General features: G+C 41.2%; 1 protein-coding gene and 1 long non-coding RNA gene across 2 annotated transcripts in view; both read left to right on the forward strand.

Moving 5' to 3' along the window:
• Positions 1-12317, forward strand: part of LOC308299483 — a 711129-nt gene extending 698812 nt beyond the window's left edge. The window contains exon 2 of the long non-coding RNA XR_013962782.1: positions 9985-12317. This is a non-coding gene — a long non-coding RNA (uncharacterized lncRNA). The remainder of the gene's footprint in view (positions 1-9984) is intronic.
• golga2 (golgin A2) overlaps positions 1-12317 on the forward strand; it is a 40350-nt gene extending 28033 nt beyond the window's left edge. The window contains exons 27-28 of the mRNA XM_080743261.1: positions 5382-5574; positions 6607-12317. Of these exons, the coding sequence (XP_080599387.1) occupies positions 5382-5574; positions 6607-6881 (468 nt within the window). The 3' untranslated portion in view covers positions 6882-12317. The remainder of the gene's footprint in view (positions 1-5381; positions 5575-6606) is intronic.
• Positions 12318-17800: the final 5483 nt, after the last annotated feature.

The following is a 17800-nucleotide window of genomic DNA, read 5'->3' on the forward strand; positions in this document are numbered from 1 at the left end:
GTGTGTGTGTGTGTGTGTGTGTGTGTGTGTGTGTGTGTGTGTGTGTGTGTGCGTGCGTGCGTGCGTGCGTGCGTGTGCACATTGTAGATCAACTTCATAGCAGTATTAAGTGGTCCATCTATGTTTTTTATTAATAATAAAATCTGCAAAGTAACAAGTAACTGAGGCTGTCAAATGCTGTATTTATAGTAGAGTATATGTAACAAAAATGGAAAGTAGAGTAAAAGTACCTCAAAATTGTACTGTAGGTACAAGTACTTGTATATACTTGAGTAAATGTACTTAGTTACTTTGCAGCACCACAGAACAGCCAATGACAGACAGGCCTTTAATCACAGTTGTCTCAATCAGTAGAGTGGAGAGGGACATTTATAGATATTTGTAGTTTTAACTCAGAATATATACATCACAAAGCTTAGATATTTGGATCAAATCAGAGAGCAGACCTGTGTGAACGCAATGATATAGATAGCATATCTGAAGTGTGAACACTGCAGCCACAGCGCCTTAACATAAACATGGGTCTATTATCCTTCTCTCCACTCTGTCCCCACTCACTAAACCCATTGGAAATGCATTGGGTGCTTAAAGTTAAACATTTTATTTTTTTATATTTATACTACAAAACATTTCAAAACCAAAAATACAAGCACACGTGTCCTCAGTAAGCTGAACACATAAAAATTTGAATGGTGTTGAAAGGTGTAAGCGTTTAAGAGATGAAGCGCGCCAAAATATTGAGGAGATACTGACTAGTATATAAACTAGAAATACTGTTCCTTCGAAACAGTGTGGGCTCGGTTCCAACCCAACAAATAGGATAAGGTACTGTAAGGTACAGTACCTTACAGTATTGTACTGTACCTTACTATACTGTACTGCACCTTACTGTACTGTACTGTACTGTACTGTACTGTACTGTACTGTACTGTAACTTACTGTACTTTACTGTACTCTACTGTACTGTACTTTACTGTATTCTACTGTAACTTACTGTACTTTACTGTACTCTACTGTACCTTACTGTACTGTACTCTACTGTACCTTACTGTACTGTACCTTACTGTACTATACTATACTGTACTCTACTGTACCGTACTGTACCTTACTGTACTGTACTCTACTGTACCTTACTATACTGTACTTTACTGTACTCTACTGTACTTTACTGTACTCCACTGTACCTTACTGTACTTTATTCTACTTTACTGTACTTTATTGTACTTTACTGTACTCTACTGTACCTTACTGTACTGTATTGTACTTTACTGTACCTTACTGTACTGTACTCTACTGTACCTTTCTGTACTGTACCTTTCTGTACCTTACTGTACTTTACTGTACTCTACTGAACCTTACTGTACTTTTACTGTACTCTACTGAACCTTACTGTACTGTACATATTCTATGTGTTCTAGATCTACATTTTTGATTCTGTGTTTGGGAACCAGCAACTGTCAAATGGACTCCAACTGTAGTGGAGTATATTGAGTGCATATACTGTAGGCTAACAATCCCAGATCACATATGTCCTCCACTATGTCTATAACCAAGGCGTTCTTCTATGTGGCCACTCCAGACTGAGGAGTGGAGCATGGCTTTTATTGTGTTTGTGGATCTGACTTGGAAATGCATTGGTTTTGATATCTCCCTGACAACCAACAACAACCACTAATATGGCTGACTGTCCCTGCGGGCTCTAGGATATATGGCTATGGGATTTACATCCCATCGCCCGGACTTGATTCTTGATCACAGCTGTGTAATCAGTAGAGTGGAGAGGGACATTTATTTATAGTTTTAACTATAACTATAGTTTTATACATCACACAGCTTAGACATTTGGATCAAATCAGAGAGCAGACCTGTGTGAACGCAATGATATAGATAGCATATCTGAAGTGTGAACACTGCAGCCACAGCGCCTTAACATAAACATGGGTCTATTATCCTTCTCTCCACTCACCACTCCACTGTCCCCACTCACTAAACCCATTGGAAATGCATTGGGTGCTTAAAGTTAAACATTTTTATTTTTTTATATTTATACTACAAAACATTTCAAAACCAAAAATACAAGCACACTTGTCCTCAGTAAGCTGAACACATAAAAATTTGAATGGTGTTGAAAGGTGTAAGCGTTTAAGAGATGAAGCGCGCCAAAGTTTTGAGGAGATACACATATAGCTATAAACTAGAAATACTGTTCCTTCGAAACAGTGTGGGCTCGCTTCCAACCCAAAACAATAATAGTAAAAGTGTCAAGTTCCCAGGCAATGCTCTCTTTCATTTTACTGACGTAAAATGGTAATGCAAATACAATGTAGACAAGCAGTGTTATTACATGAACTTAAAAGACCAGGTCACCTTTGGGACAACCAGATCTTATTTTATTGTTGTGTGGGACACGATCAACACAATGTTGAGTTATTTTTTGTGTTCAATCTGTGTTTTTAGATATTTTAGTATTTCAGTATGCTACAACTGGTCATATGATGCATTTTGCATCATATGATGCATGAGATGATGCAATATCATGCTACAAAGCATCATATGACCAGTTGTAGCATGCTGAAATACTAAAATATCTAAAAACACAGATTGAACACAAGAAATTACAGGATTGTGTTGATCGTGTCCCACACAACAATAAAATAAGATCTGGTTGTCCCAGAGGTGACCTGGTCCTTTAACGGTATGGACAATTAAATCAAAATAAAATTAAAATATAATGTGGACGGGTAAACAAACAACAAAAGTTCGAGACCAGTAGCATGTTGGGAACTGAAGTTATGGCTGTTTAAAGCCTGGGAAGAAAGATGAGGGACCTGTGTGTGTGTACTCTACTGTACTCTACTGTACCTTACTGTACTGTACTTTACTCTACTCTACTGTACTGTACCTTACTGTACTTTACTGTACTCTACTGTACCTTACTGTACTGTACCTTACTGTACTGTACTTTACTGTACTCTACTGTACCTTACTGTACTATACTGTACTGTACTCTACTGTGCCGTACTGTACCTTACTGTACTGTACTTTACTGTACTCTACTGTACCTTACTGTACTGTATTGTACTTTACTGTACCTTACTGTACTGGACTCTACTGTACCTTTCTGTACTGTACCTTTCTGTACCTTACTGTACTTTACTGTACTCTACTGAACCTTACTGTACTTTTACTGTACTCTACTGAACCTTACTGTACTGTACATATTCTATGTGTTCTAGATCTACATTTTTGATTCTGTGTTTGGGAACCAGCAACTGTCAAATGGACTCCAACTGTAGTGGAGTATATTGAGTGCATATACTGTAGGCTAACAATCCCAGATCACATCTGTCCTCCACTATGTCTATAACCAAGGCGTTCTTCTATGTGGCCACTCCAGACTGAGGAGTGGAGCATGGCTTTTATTGTGTTTGTGGATCTGACTTGGAAATGCATTGGTTTTGATATCTCCCTGACAACCAACAACAACCACTAATATGGCTGACTGTCCCTGCGGGCTCTAGGATATATGGCTATGGGATTTACATCCCATCGCCCGGACTTGATTCTTGATCACAGCTGTGTAATCAGTAGAGTGGAGAGGGACATTTATTTATAGTTTTAACTATAACTATAGTTTTATACATCACACAGCTTAGATATTTGGATCAAATCAGAGAGCAGACCTGTGTGAACGCAATGATATAAATAGCATATCTGAAGTGTGAATATTGCAGCCACAGTGACTTAACATAAACATGGGTCTCTTTCCTCTGCCTCACTCACTAATCCCATTGGAAATGCATTGGGTGCTTAAAGTTAAACATTTTTATTTTTTTATATTTATACTACAAAACATTTCAAAACCAAAAATACAAGCACACGTGTCCTCAGTAAGCTGAACACATAAAAATTTGAATGGTGTTGAAAGGTGTAAGCGTTTAAGAGATGAATCGCGCCAAAGTTTTGAGGAGATACACATATATAAATAAACAAATAAATAATGAAGATAACATACGTGTGCTCGCCTTCCAGGCGAGCCCACAATAATGAAGATAACATACGTGTGCTCGCCTTCCAGGCGAGCCCACAATAATGAAGATAACATACGTGTGCTCGCCTTCCAGGCGAGCCCACAATAACTAGTAGATCTGCAGTAGTTGGAACTGGTCTCCATACCAAATATCTTTAACCCACTCAGAACGGGTACACATTATTGTGTATCATTATTTTATGCTCTAACTGTTGAAAAATAGCAGATATACAAGCTCACAGCGCGGCACCGAGTGCCGCGCCGCGAGCTTGTAGATCTGCTATTTTTGAAAAATCGTGAAAATTATAATTTTGACACGATGTCAGCAATCTAGCTAGCCATCATCAAAGAGAAGGTCCTTTTCACTTAACTGGAGCTCAGTTAGTCTGTTCTTGAGAGACTACTATGTCAGTGGTTCTCAAACCTTTTCATGTGAAGGACCCCCAAAATGATCTGTATTTGGCCACGGACCCGCATCTCAAAATATTTAGTTCCAGGGAACCCCCAGAAGCAAAATTTTAGTTACAAACGTTCGCTTTGAAATTACATTATATTCAAAGATTTGCACACATTTTTACGACTTTTTCAAAAATAGCAGATCTACAAGCTCGCAGCGCGGCACTCGGTGCCGCGCTGTGAGCTTGTATATCTGCTATTTTTCACTGGTTAAAGCGTTCAATATTTCTAGGCCTAAACCCAATTGGAGCCACTAGAGTCGACATGGTACACACATTGTGTACTCCCAACATCTGATGGCAAATCTCGCGAACGTCCCGTTTACTGGAGCTAGATCCCGCAATAGTGTGTTGCTGGGACAGAGGTCAATAATAAAGTTGATTTTCTCCTTATTTCTTGTCTCTGAAAAGAGCGATTTAGTTATGAACATTTTGGGAATATTGTGTGGCTTTGGGCGATCAGGACCAATATTTAGTCCAGTGACCATGCTGCCTTGAAGCCTAAAGAATGGTTCAGAAGCTGTGTTGATGTTCACTCTCCCATTGGAATGAATAGACTTCCAACCTGCTTCCCTTCTCACTTCTCTCAGATACGGGAAGTAAACCGGAGAGATGTCTTGCTATTTCTGTCTGGCTCCATACTGCTCTTGAGACCGTTAGACACTGGTGCTGGTAGTACACAATATTAGAGGCAGAAATTGTGAAAATAGCCGATTGTGAGCATGTAGATCTGCTATTTTCACAATGGAACCTGTGTTACACAAAATCTAATGCCTAAACTCTTAGTGCTTGTCAGGGGGTCCCCAGTTAAAATATGAGTATTTTGGGGTTCGCGGGCTGAAAAGGTTGAGAACCAATGAATTAAACTATAACGTTCTGCCCACTGTGTCCATTAGGCCAAGCTGGCGGAGCTTCAGGACCTGGTGATGAGGCTGGTGGCGGAGCGGAACGACTGGTACAGCCGCTACACGGGGGCTCTGGCCAGCACCAGCTCAGTGAACCCTGACCTGCTGCCCCTCGGGGAGGAGCACACACACACAGAGCACCTGGCGCACACGCGCACAGAGCTTAATGCGGTCGACGGAGCAGGTATGTCAGTTTCCTTGACGTGTCGTTTCTTTTTTTAAGTTAAAGATCTATATTCAGTTTACAGTTTAGGCATTTAGCAGACGCTTTTAATCCAAAGCGACTTACAATAAGCAGATACAACATCACAATAATAAACAAGATAATAGGTCAGTACATTAACAGCAATATAACAATGTAAATGGATATCTATCTAGAGAAAACACAATATAATCAAAGTTCTAAAGAAACCTAAAAAAACAAATGCTGACTAGCTTCATGTATGGTCATTGATTTTACTGTAGGCCTAGTGCTAAGGGTTTAGGTGGAGTCTGAAAAGGTGAGTCTTCAGTTGGCGGCGAAAGGTAGCGAGTGAGTCCGTTGTTCTAAGTGCGACAGGGAGTTTATTCCACAACTTGGGAGCCAAGAGGGCAAACTGTCTCGGACGAGTGGATTTTTGCCCTGGAGTTTTTAGCGAGGGTTCGGACAGCATCCCTGTGTTGGCTGATCTAAGTGAATATTCTGGTAGTAATCATTGCTACATGGGGTTTCTCCATCTCTCCAGCTCTTTAGTAAACAGAAAATAAATGTTCAGGTGAAGATACTAATTTCATCTAATTAGGATCGAGAACTCCACAAAGGTGATTTATTAGCTTTGATTGTGACTTAATTTTGTCCTGTGCCAGTTCAAAATGTTGCTTTGTTTCATCAATTTGTTTATCCTGAGGTCTCTCTTGATTGGATAATATCGGTATCCTGACCAAAAAAGAGCTGGAGACTACCTTTTAAAGAATTGTTTTTTATTTTATTTCTTTTTTCAGACATCGGTATCATCGTTTACTTTAAAAACTATATAAACAGTAAATGGTCACCCTTTATGTCTCTCTAAATATTAGAGCCTGTGCTTAAATCTCATTATTCCATTGGATCCATTAGAACCATCTGAACAGTTCTTAATTTTCATCCAAGGACATAACGGAGTTTCTGCCCGACAGCGACTGAATCTTGATTCCTCTTCCTCCCCCCCCCCCCCCCCCCCCCCTCTGTCTTCTGCAGATGATCAAATGGAGGTCATCCCCCTCACGGACCCCGTCCCGGGTGAGGACGCCCCGTTCCCGCAGTCGTCCTCGTCGACCGGGCTGGCTCCCGCCGACTCCCAGGCCTCCGGCCCCGAGGAGGACGGCACGGCCAGGCAGATCATGCAGCTGCTGCAGGAGATCCAGAACCCCCAGGGAGCCCCGCGGGCGCCCCCCTTCCTGGGGGAGAACCCTTGCATCCCCTTCTTCTACCGGCCCGATGAACAGGACGAGGTTAAGATCCTGGTTGTGTGAGAGCGAGCCAGACAGACAGACAGACAGACAGACAGGCGCGCTACTGGGCCCACTTAGGGCTGACGTCCGTGTTGAGAAGTCTTTGGGTCTTTCAGAACCAGTCAACACATACTTTTTTTGTGTTGTCTATGGGTCACACTGCTCATGAATGCATCACCGGTAATCTGACCCTTGGTTGCTCACAAAATAGGTTTATGGCCTTGACCAAATTCCTTTGAAATTCCTTGTCCACGAATGTATGACGTGAGTGAGTGTGAGAGTTTTCTATAACTTTGGTTGCTTCCTACCCCCCCCCCAGCCCCCCATTTTGCGTGGTTGGAATCTAAACCTTTCCGACTTCCAATATCCCATCGGTGAAGCCATTAACAAGAGAAGAGATAATCAGTATTCCTCCATTCAATTTAATACCCTTTCCCTCCTACTGCCCCCGTTCTTCCCTCCCCTTCTAATACATGAGTGCAATAAAGCAGTGGTTCTCAACCTGTGGGTCGGGACCCCTAGGGGGGTCCCCAAATTATTTTCCCCAGATGATTAACTTAATGTGTAACATTGTTTTCTCTCAACAGTGAACAAACCATCATGAAGTTTATGTGTATAGAGGGTATCTGCACATTCCTAAAGTGACAATTTAAGGACTTTTGAATACATCTAAAATGACAAATTATACATGGGTCAAATTGTCAAATATTAGAGGCTGAAATTTTGAAAATGGCCGATCTACATGCTCAGTTGAGAGCATGTAGATCTGCTATTTTCACAATAGAACCGTGTAATACAAAATGTGCCTCGACTCTTAGTGCTCGTCAGGGTGGGGGGGTCCCCAGTTAAAATATGATAATTTTGGGGGTCGCGGACTGAAAAGGTTGAGAACCACTGCAATAAAGAGGGTATAACTTGTGCCCCCCCCCCCCAATACTTAGAGCTGTTTGAGAATTAACAGTGTGTCTTTGTGTGTGTGTGCGTGTGTGTGTGTGCGCGCGTGTGTGTGTGTGTCAGTGTGTGTTTGTTCAGGTTCATGCAGCCTTGTGATGCAGATCTCTGTTACACTAAACATTCATTGTCAACACATGCCAAAAAGAATATTTAACATTTGAATGTATACAAAGTTAATCTCAATCTACTCCACTGTGTGTGATGAGGCTGTGTGTTCACAAGACAGGACGACCGAAGCACTGATTTATACCTAGTTTGCGTGCCAAAAATAGCAGATCTACAAGCTCACGATGCAGCGCATCTTGAGCTTCTGTATATTATATTTATGTGTACTATTACAGTATAACGCGAGATAAAATGATCTAAAAAGAATAAAACAAAGACCACCCGCTCATTGTATGGGGGCAGACCTCCATTCAGAAACACCCCCACTTAGAAACATCCCCATTCAGAAATACCCCCACTGAGGTTAGGGTTTAGGTTAGGTTTAGGTGACTGCATTTAGAATAATGGAAGTCAATCTTCTGAATGGCAATGTTTCTGAATGGAGATGTGTAACCTCATTGTATACACTTCTTGTGACCTGGCTTTCTCTAACCTGTTACATTCCAGCCAGCTCATTATGCCTGATTGGCTTGGGAAACTCATGTTTCATGCTGTGTAGGGCGTTTTCTGGGAAATTCTCAAGAGATCATTTCCTTTATCATTTACGTTATCTTTCAACCATAGCATTAACTTTGCCGTCGAAGTCTTGGATGGTAAGCTTCCACCCACTTGGTCTTGACATACTGTACTGTTAAATCTACAAGCTTGCACATCTGCTATTTTCAGCACGCAAACGAGTATAATTCCGGCGTGAGAGGAGGATGGTAAAGGTTGTGGGGTACAGACAGAGAGAGAGAGGGGGTGAAGTGGACTTGAAGTGTTTGTGCTTAGCCCCAGCTGAGAAACACAGAGCAAGATGGATGTTGAAAAGTATATAGAAGGAGCTTAGCACAAATTATATGATATTCATAGTGTGAGCGCCCGCTGTAGCTAGTATGAATCAGGAAGGTATGAGGTATGTAGAAAGATTGGGTACTGTCCCTGCTATTAATGTACCCATCCATTACACAGTGAGTACTGTTCATTAAATGTTAATTAATAAATTATTTGTTTTTCTTTAGTTAGTTTTTCTTTTCCTTCTATAGTTTATGTATCAAACATCCTGTAATTGTCTGGAGTTTGAGGGGGAGGAATGGTGGGTGGGGGTGCTACACCAAATTCTCTAATGGGTTGCTTGTCATTCATTGAGGGTATGGACACTCTTTATAGTATAGAATTTACTTTAGTCAATTAACCACTTAAACCCGTCGACACCAAATCTCTTTGCCAAAAATAGCCGATCTAAAAGTTCACAAGTGCTACAAGCATTTGAGCTTGTCCAGTAGATGTGCCGTGTTTGGCGAATGCTCATCCCCAGATTTGCAATGCTGGGGTTCAAGTGGTTAAATGATTTGGAATATAGGCCATACACGTCATCAGTCTCATGCCTCTGAAGAGGATTAGTGCAATTTAATTAATGTCCATTCCTTAAGTTAACATTCAGACTACGAAGGGCATCCCTCTCTTGGCTTTTTTAATTCTTTCTCTCTGAATTCCACTTCATGGGGTCTTGACGTTTTATTGCGTTATAATAGTCACTTTAGAGCCAATTTTCCTTATCCTGTTACGTTTCACTCCTAGTTCGACATATCAGATAATTTACTGCACATACTTTACAACTGGACTCTGTGAGTGCATTGGCGGGTGGGCGGGCGGGCGTGTGTGTGTGTGGTGTGTGTGTGAGAAGTTGTGTGTGTGCGTGCTAGGTTGCATCTGGTCTTTTTCTGTAGTTCTACTAGATTATAGATATGATTGCACTAAATTTGTACAAAGCTTCTGATCTTAACCGTCATATCTAGCTGTTCGGTCAGCAGCTGTTCTGCCATAGATGCTCTAGTCGGTAGATTGTCTATGCAGGACGATGGGGAATCCTATGATAACCTAACCTGGGCTGAGGCTTCCAATTGAAGAAATGCTTCATTAGTGAAGTTAATGAAATTTGTGTGTGTGTGTGTATGCAGTGTGCCCTGGGTTGTAAATATTAGCAGGAAGCAAAGTAACAGGAGGGGCAGCACTCAGTTTAAAGCTGCAATCCATAACTTTCATGGCCGCCTGCCCAGGATTTTAACCTGGTTTGAGCGCTGAAATGAACCTGACCACAGGATCTAAATGTCTCCATAGAAGTTGTCTTCATCATAATGAATTTTCACGCTCTACCACCTGTGGGTCGGGACTCCCACATGACAGTGAAGTGACAATTTAAGGACCTCAAGAGTAATCAACAAACTATACTATTAAAAACTCGTCAAACATTGGCCAAATTGTCAAATATAAGAAATAACCAGCTTTTTTCAAACATATTTAACTGTGGAACTGACTCAAACTAAATGTCATGCCTCAACTCCTACAATTCCAAGTGCTTGGCAGGGTTGTCGGGTCCCCAGTTCAAATTCTATTATTTTGGGGGGTTGTGGACTGAAAAGAAGAGAACCACTGCTCTATCATACAGATTGGTTAAAGTTTTTATTCACACAAAAGGAAGTTATGGACTGCAGCTTTCAGAATGTACGTGTTTTGGGGACGGTTGTTCATGTTCACAAATGTGGACTGGACGTGGTGTTTCGTGTGAAGACAACATAATGCAGAGGTATCAGTTTTTGCCAATTCTGTTGACAGCTTAATAGCGGCCTCTGTTTTTAGAGAGCCTCTTGTCCATGTTATGCCGCTGGTGAAGGTACAGAGATCGTAGGTCGTTGAAGCCTAATTTTATACTTCATCATTACCATGGTGTCACTCATTGAAAATGGTTATTTTGGATTCACTTTTCAATAACGTCTCTTCAATCCAACAGTTTTCTCTGTTTAGTTTTTTCAGTTTTCCCTTGAAGTATTTCCTCCCTAATTTGATTGATCTTTTAAAAAGAAAAAGTTTGTACTCAATTATTAAACTATACACCTATTTTAATTGGTCAACTAATTACCATTAGAAATAACTAGAGAAAATGGTTGTGATATTGAAAATTATTGTACTGTATGTTTGTGCGCGACTTGCATTGTCGAGAAAATGTGCATGTAATGTGGAAGTGTAGGTGCTTTGTTTACTTCGAGTAGAGCCCGAGTTATACTTCTAATTGAGCAGCGGGTGATACACACTGACGCATTGTGAGCTTGTAGTATAAAGCAGTGGTTCTCAACCTGTGGGTCTGGACCCCCAGGGGGGTCCCCAATTTATTTTGGGGGATCCCCAGATGATTAACTTAATGTGCAACATTCTTTTCTCTCTCAACAGTAAACAAACCAACATAAAGTTTAAGTGTATAGAAGGTATCTGCACATTTCTAAAGTGACAATTTAAGGACTTTTTAATACCTCTAAAAAGACAAATTAAACATTGGCCAAATTGTCAAATATTAGAGGCAGAAATTGTGAAAATAGACGATCTACATTGTGAGCATGTAGATCTGCTATTTTCACAATAGAACCGTGTTATAGAAAATGTAATGCCTCAACTCTTAGTGCTTGTCAGGGTGGGGAGTCCCCAGTTAAAATATGATTATTTGGGGGGTCACGGCCTGAAAAGGTTGAGAACCACTGGTATAAACCAGGCGTCAGCAAAGCCAGGCTTACCCTAAACCACAGCACTTTGGGCAGTACGGTGGCTTATGAATTAATATAGACCACCATTATAGATTTTTTAAATTTCTTGGCATTCTCTCACTGTCTCTCTTTCTTTTTGAAAACATGCCATGGAATACTTTGTCTTTTTTTTCCCCTTGTTTGTTTTGGGGAGTGGTCAAACCAAAAGATGCATATTATAAAATCTTTCATAGTATTGTTGTTGGGGCGGTGTCATAATATATATATAAACGGTTTAAAACGATAATTTTTCCTCACTTTGAATGCATCGTGTGTGTGTGCGCGCGCGCGCGCGTGTGTGATAGAGGAGCCGCAGATAAAGCATTTATTGTCTCTGCTGTAAAAGAGGTGGTGTTCTGTACTGTACATACTGTAACTGTGTATAATAATGTATATTCATTATGCCTGGTGTGTGGCTAGCAGCGTGAACTGCATGTACGTGTGTCTCTTCACGGGTGCCGAGTCGGGGGGAGGAGGGGCACATGGACGATGTAGGGGGGCTTGGGAGTTTGCAGACTGGATGTGATTTAATACAAAGGTTAACCTAAAAGAGAGAATCTAATATTTATTTGGAATAAGTAAGTATCTCAACTAATCAGTTTTAATGTAATGTAGAAAGTGACTGATTGGGGAGGCAATGAAGGATTGTCCGGAAGAGGCTGTTTTATCTAGAAGACGGGCTTCTGACTGGAAAATTCAGTTGTGATTTCTTTGTTTTTATTTTATTTTCTTGAGTAAGATTTTTCTTCCCTTCTCTCGAATAAAACTGATTGAGTTAATTGAACTCTTTGTTGGATGTTTTTTTAAGACCCTATCATTTGTCTGTGTATTGGCTTATTAGGGGAACATTGTGTGATCAGTCTGTCCAATGCCAGGCTAGTAGGATAGGGCTGTTAGTATGTTAAATTGTACATTTCCAGCCAGGGACGGACTGGGACTAAAATTCAGCCCTGTCATCTTGACTAGACCAGCCCCCACAACCAGCGCGCGCAGATACTCTACCGACTCGTCGGGTCGAGGGCAGCACATATAAATGCACAATTAAGCTTTTAATACCACAACTTTTACACCACCAACAAGCGGAGTATGAACATGATTAGTGCCAAAATGTGTCAGAACTTTGGCAAGTTAGCTAATGAATGGGAAAATAAGCATATTGATCTGAGAATTGGACAAACAAATTGTATTGTTCAATATGCAGTAGGCTATAGGCTACTGTATATTATATACTAGAGCATGACACAGACACCAAACTGAGACTCTGCAAATCTATACTCCGCACCCAACGGAAAACAACAAACAATGCTTGCAGGGCAGAATTAGGACGATACCCATTATATTATAAACGATACCCACTCATTATAAAGGTAAAAAAGAGAGCACTTAAATTCTAGTGGGCTGCTTTTTTTTGTTTTTGTTTTTTCACTGGGCGCCCCCCTAGCCTAGCGGCCCACCGTGCATTTGCCCGGTATGCCAGATGGCCAGTCCGCCCCTGTTTCCAGCAGTCCAAATGAGTAAAGTCCACATGGCATTTTATCCTTAAAAAGAGTGACTTTAATACCAACCAATATCTATCTATAAATGCGACAAATCTCTGTCTGTCTGCGTGTGTGTGTGTCTGTCTGTAATCCGCGTATCTCGAGAACCGTTCGTCCCACCGGCTTCAGATTTGGCACGCGCGTTCCCCGAACCGGCGCAAAACGTTCGGAATCTCCTTATGCGGGGCTGATTGTTGACATCAGGCTGTTCCGGAGGAAATCGGCGCAAGCGCTGACTCATTGTGACATCACATCATAAAAGGCTCTGAGATCACGTACGCCACATGAGTCAACAAAAAATGCCATGGTTACGTATTCTGATGTTCCTATATGGGCATAAAAGGACACAGGCAAACATATGGTCAAAACGGCTCTTATGACAACAGGTATAATGGGGTTTGCATTAAGATCCTACAGAGATCTCCATATATGGGCATAAAATGGACGCAGACAGACAGATAACTCCATATATGGGCATAAATGGATACAGGCAAACAGATGGTCAAAAGGGGTCCTACAGAGATCTCCATATATGGATATAAAATGGACGTAGACAGACAGATATCCCCATATATGGGCATAAATGGACACACACAAACAGATGGTCAAAACAGATCCTATGACAACAGGTATAATGGGGTTTGCATTAAAGGGCGGGGCATTCATCCCCTATTTACATTGTTCCCGAGTTGGCCAGGGCGCCGGGCGGCCGAGCTTCTAGTCTCTATAATAATGTTAAAGTCTGGACAGATGCCTGAATATGGAGATGAGCTCCCCAAACTTTTTAATTTTATGAGAAATCAGAAAATGACCAGGCCAATCAGTGACTGCGTTTCAACTGATCAGTGAAGCGCAGTCACTGATTGGCCCAATCATTTTCTGATTTCTCACACTCGCTCCCTATGGGCCGAAGTCCAGACTGATGCCGTGGAGGAACGTATGAGTGAATCCACGTTATCAGTCTGGCTAAAAAAGTTTAGGAACCGGTGAACCACTGCCATAAATCAACGTTTTTCAGACCCCTTAGCTGACAGAGCGAGATGAAGCAGGGGCCACCCACTACATTCTTTACAGTGTGTTGCAGATTACATTTTTGCCAGACCCAGGGGGTCGGCCTACATAAGGCTTTGTCGGTCTGTCGGTCTGTCGGTCGGTCGGTCGGTCCCTCTTTTCCTCAGTGTCCCTCTTTTCCTCAGTGTGCCTGTGTTTGCCTCTGACTGCTCATCTGCCCCTCCCTTCCCTTGCTCGGCTGATTGCCTTGAGTGCCGTCACCTGTACGGGACCAGCTGAGTTGAGTTGGCTGACGAGCTGCTGAGACTATAAATTCCTGTGTGTTCATGTGTTAGTTCAGTGCTGCAAAACATTTGCCCCACAGCCATACTAGTGAAAACAGCCCATCTACAAGCTCACAAACATTTCCAGCTGCTCAGCCTATAAAATCCTGTGTGTTCATGTGTTAGTTCAGTGCCATACTAGTCAAAACAGCCGATCTACAAGCTCACTACGCTTTGTTGCTGAGACTATAAAATCCTGTGTGTTCATGTGTTAGTTCAGTGCCATACTAGTGAAAACAGCCGATCTACAAGCTCACTACGCTTTGTTGCTGAGACTATAAAATCCTGTGTGTTCATGTGTTAGTTCAGTGCCATACTAGTTTTCATTGCGGGTCTGGCACAACCAGGTGACCTGGTCTAGTTCATAGATAGCTTCATTGACTATCATCAGTGTTCTTTTTTTTTTTTTTTTTTTTAGAAATTTAACCACTTAAATGCTAATACTTCATTTGCTCCTTTCCCCCCCACACCAAACCTCTTTTGCCGAAAATTGCTTGTATATCTGCTATTTTCGGCTGATGTTACCCTCAGAATAAGGATGCGAGGGTTCAAGTGGTTAAAGGAGTAGTTCACCCCCAAAATGACTTTTCTATTGATTACTCATGCCATGGAGACTTGAGTTCAATAACATTTTTAGTGTTTGTTGTGGAAATTGAACATTTCCTCGGTGAGAGAAAGAAGAGTTAGACACTGATATGCCTATAACAGATTTATTCAATACAACAGATGACAATAATAATAATATGACAATAATGAGAAAATGAGAGTAAAGAATAGAAAGAAGAGAGGCGAAAGGAAAAATAGATGAAAGGAGGAAAGGTGGACAGGGTCCAGTTGTCTCGGAAGGCAACGGGAGTCTGACACCGATCTGGATATTGAATACAGATACTGCAAGGATACACATTGTTAAGATAATTCTGAGGACTGGCATTCCTTCTGTCTGACCAAAAGATGTACTCTCTCAACACTTGAGTATGTAAGGTCACTTCTGCCGGACTATGAAATGTGCTGCTCAATGCTCTTTGACTGAGAGCGGCGACACTACCCTGACCAACCACTGCATGAACATGTGTTCCATTCTTATCGACTGAGAATGGAAGGCCCCACCGCTTTAAGCCGAGGCCGTAGTCACTGCCCTAGCCAGAATACTGACGCCTGATACAAGAAACATTCTCCTTGCGTTCATAACACCTTAACTTGTCGTCTTGCTGTCTGGGTCTGCCGCTTGCCTACAGGGGAATAGCTAGTGAACTTGACCTTGTCTGCTGCTGCATAACTACGTGTACACAGTACACTGATGCCTAAACTCATAAGACATAGATACTCATTTACTTCCCTTGCTTACATATTACATTCATAACATCAGCATACAGTCATATATCAATATAACCGAAGTAAGATGAATATTAAATATATAATCTATATCATTAATCGATAACTCAATAATCGATATATCAATAGCCTAGAAGGGAATATAAATTGTATTTCCATTACAGTGTTTTTGTCGCATTCCTAAGACAATCATTTGATTACAATACATTTACCACCATTGATACCGGATGGGGACCCAAATGCATTTGTGAGGAATAGCTTCCATGAAAAAGTGAGATGTTGTTCGTCAAAACTCTGGAATGTCAGCGGGTGTGGCGGGTGTTTGTTTGTTTGTTTCCTTTATTTATTCAGGGGAGCCCATTGAGAGCACGCTCTCTTTTTCAAGGACACCCTGATTACAACATAAAAACAATACAGCAATGAACAGAGCAACAAACAATAGAATCAAATTGTGTGAATGTCAGCCTCTGTGAGGGGTATTTATATGCAAATATTGTGCATTGTAATACTAAATAATAGAATCCAATGGTGATGTTTAGGTGGTAGGGGGAGCTAAAATAAAATGATTTAAACCTTTTTTTGGATAAAATACAAACGTTGTAATATTACAACAGTGGGCCTTAGAGGGTTAATGTAACAATTAAAAACGTATAAATTATTTTAAGCCTAGAATCAAGCCACTCAGGTTCCTAGTGAATCATGACCAGAAAACCTTTGATTCTGTGAAAAACAAAAACAAATGGTACTTATAAAATGTAGTATATCATCTAACATATAATTTTCGGAATGTCTGAGTGAGTGTCTGAGTGTCTGTCTGTCACAGCGTTTCTCCTCAACGGCTGGAGCAATTGATCTGAAATCGCATCACAATTAGCATATGAACACACCTTACATAACTGTGAAGCCCGTTTGTCACTTTCACAAATCGTATGCTGTATATTAGCATTTTTATGGTGTATCTACTATCTATTCTGCATCTAGCTTGAGGCTAATCTACAGTATTCTGCATCTAGCATGAGGCAACATGTTTAACCAGCTCTGTGTGTGTGTGTGTGTGTGTGTGTGTGTGTGTGTGTGTGTGTGTGTGTGTGTGTGTGTGTGTGTGTGTGTGTGTGTGTGTGTGTGTGTGTGTGTGTGTGTGTGTGTGTGTGTGTGCAGGCGGGTGGGCGGGCGGGGGGTGTATGGGGGGTGTGGGGGGAGGGGGGTGGAACACAGTATCTCTGTAGCCATTAAACGAAACGGGTATTTCTTACATTGATGCGCCTACATATTATCATGCAAACACCAGATAAAGTTACTTTCCATCCCTCATATACTGTGTGCACAGTGCACATCCCATAACCCACACACTGCACATCATTTCGGAGCTCATATCTTTGAACGGGTAAGGGCTAGTATAATTAAATATTCAAATATATCTTCACAGAAGAAACGAAGGTTTCATGGTCATGATTCACCAGGTTCCTGGATGGCTAGATTCTAGGCTTAAAATATTTTATATACAGGGTTCCCACAGTCATGAAATTCCTGGAAATTAATACCTCTGAAATGACAAATTAAACATGGGCCAAATTGTCAAATATTAGAGGCAGAAATTGTGAAAATAGCCGATCTACGAGCATGTAGATCTGCTATTTTCACAATAGAACCGTGTTATGCAAAATTCCTCAACTCTTAGTGCTCGTCGGGGTGCCGGGTCCCCAGTTAAAACATGATTATTTTGGGGGTCACGGACTGAAAAAGTTGAGAACCACTGGCATACACTACCTGTCTTTGGGCATTGCGCATAGGAGTAAGCAACCTGTTATTGAGCTGAATTATTGTTATATAGTCCTGGAAATTGGGTTGAATATTCTGGAAAAGTTGTGGAAATTAATTGGTAAAGATGTGTGGGAACCCTGTATATACATTTATTTTTGTAAAAGTCTATGGGAAAAATGAAGGCAGAGACCTCTGCCATAAAGAAAACAAAGACTTCTCAGAAATGTCCTTCATTACCACTTTTAATGTGTGAACAAAGCACAACAAACCCTGAGGGGCAAAGTATAGGTTTTCATCAGATA

This window comes from Nannobrachium achirus, assembly GCF_963921795.1.
Source record: "Nannobrachium achirus genome assembly, chromosome: 15".
NCBI classification, from domain to species: Eukaryota; Metazoa; Chordata; class Actinopteri; order Myctophiformes; family Myctophidae; genus Nannobrachium; species Nannobrachium achirus.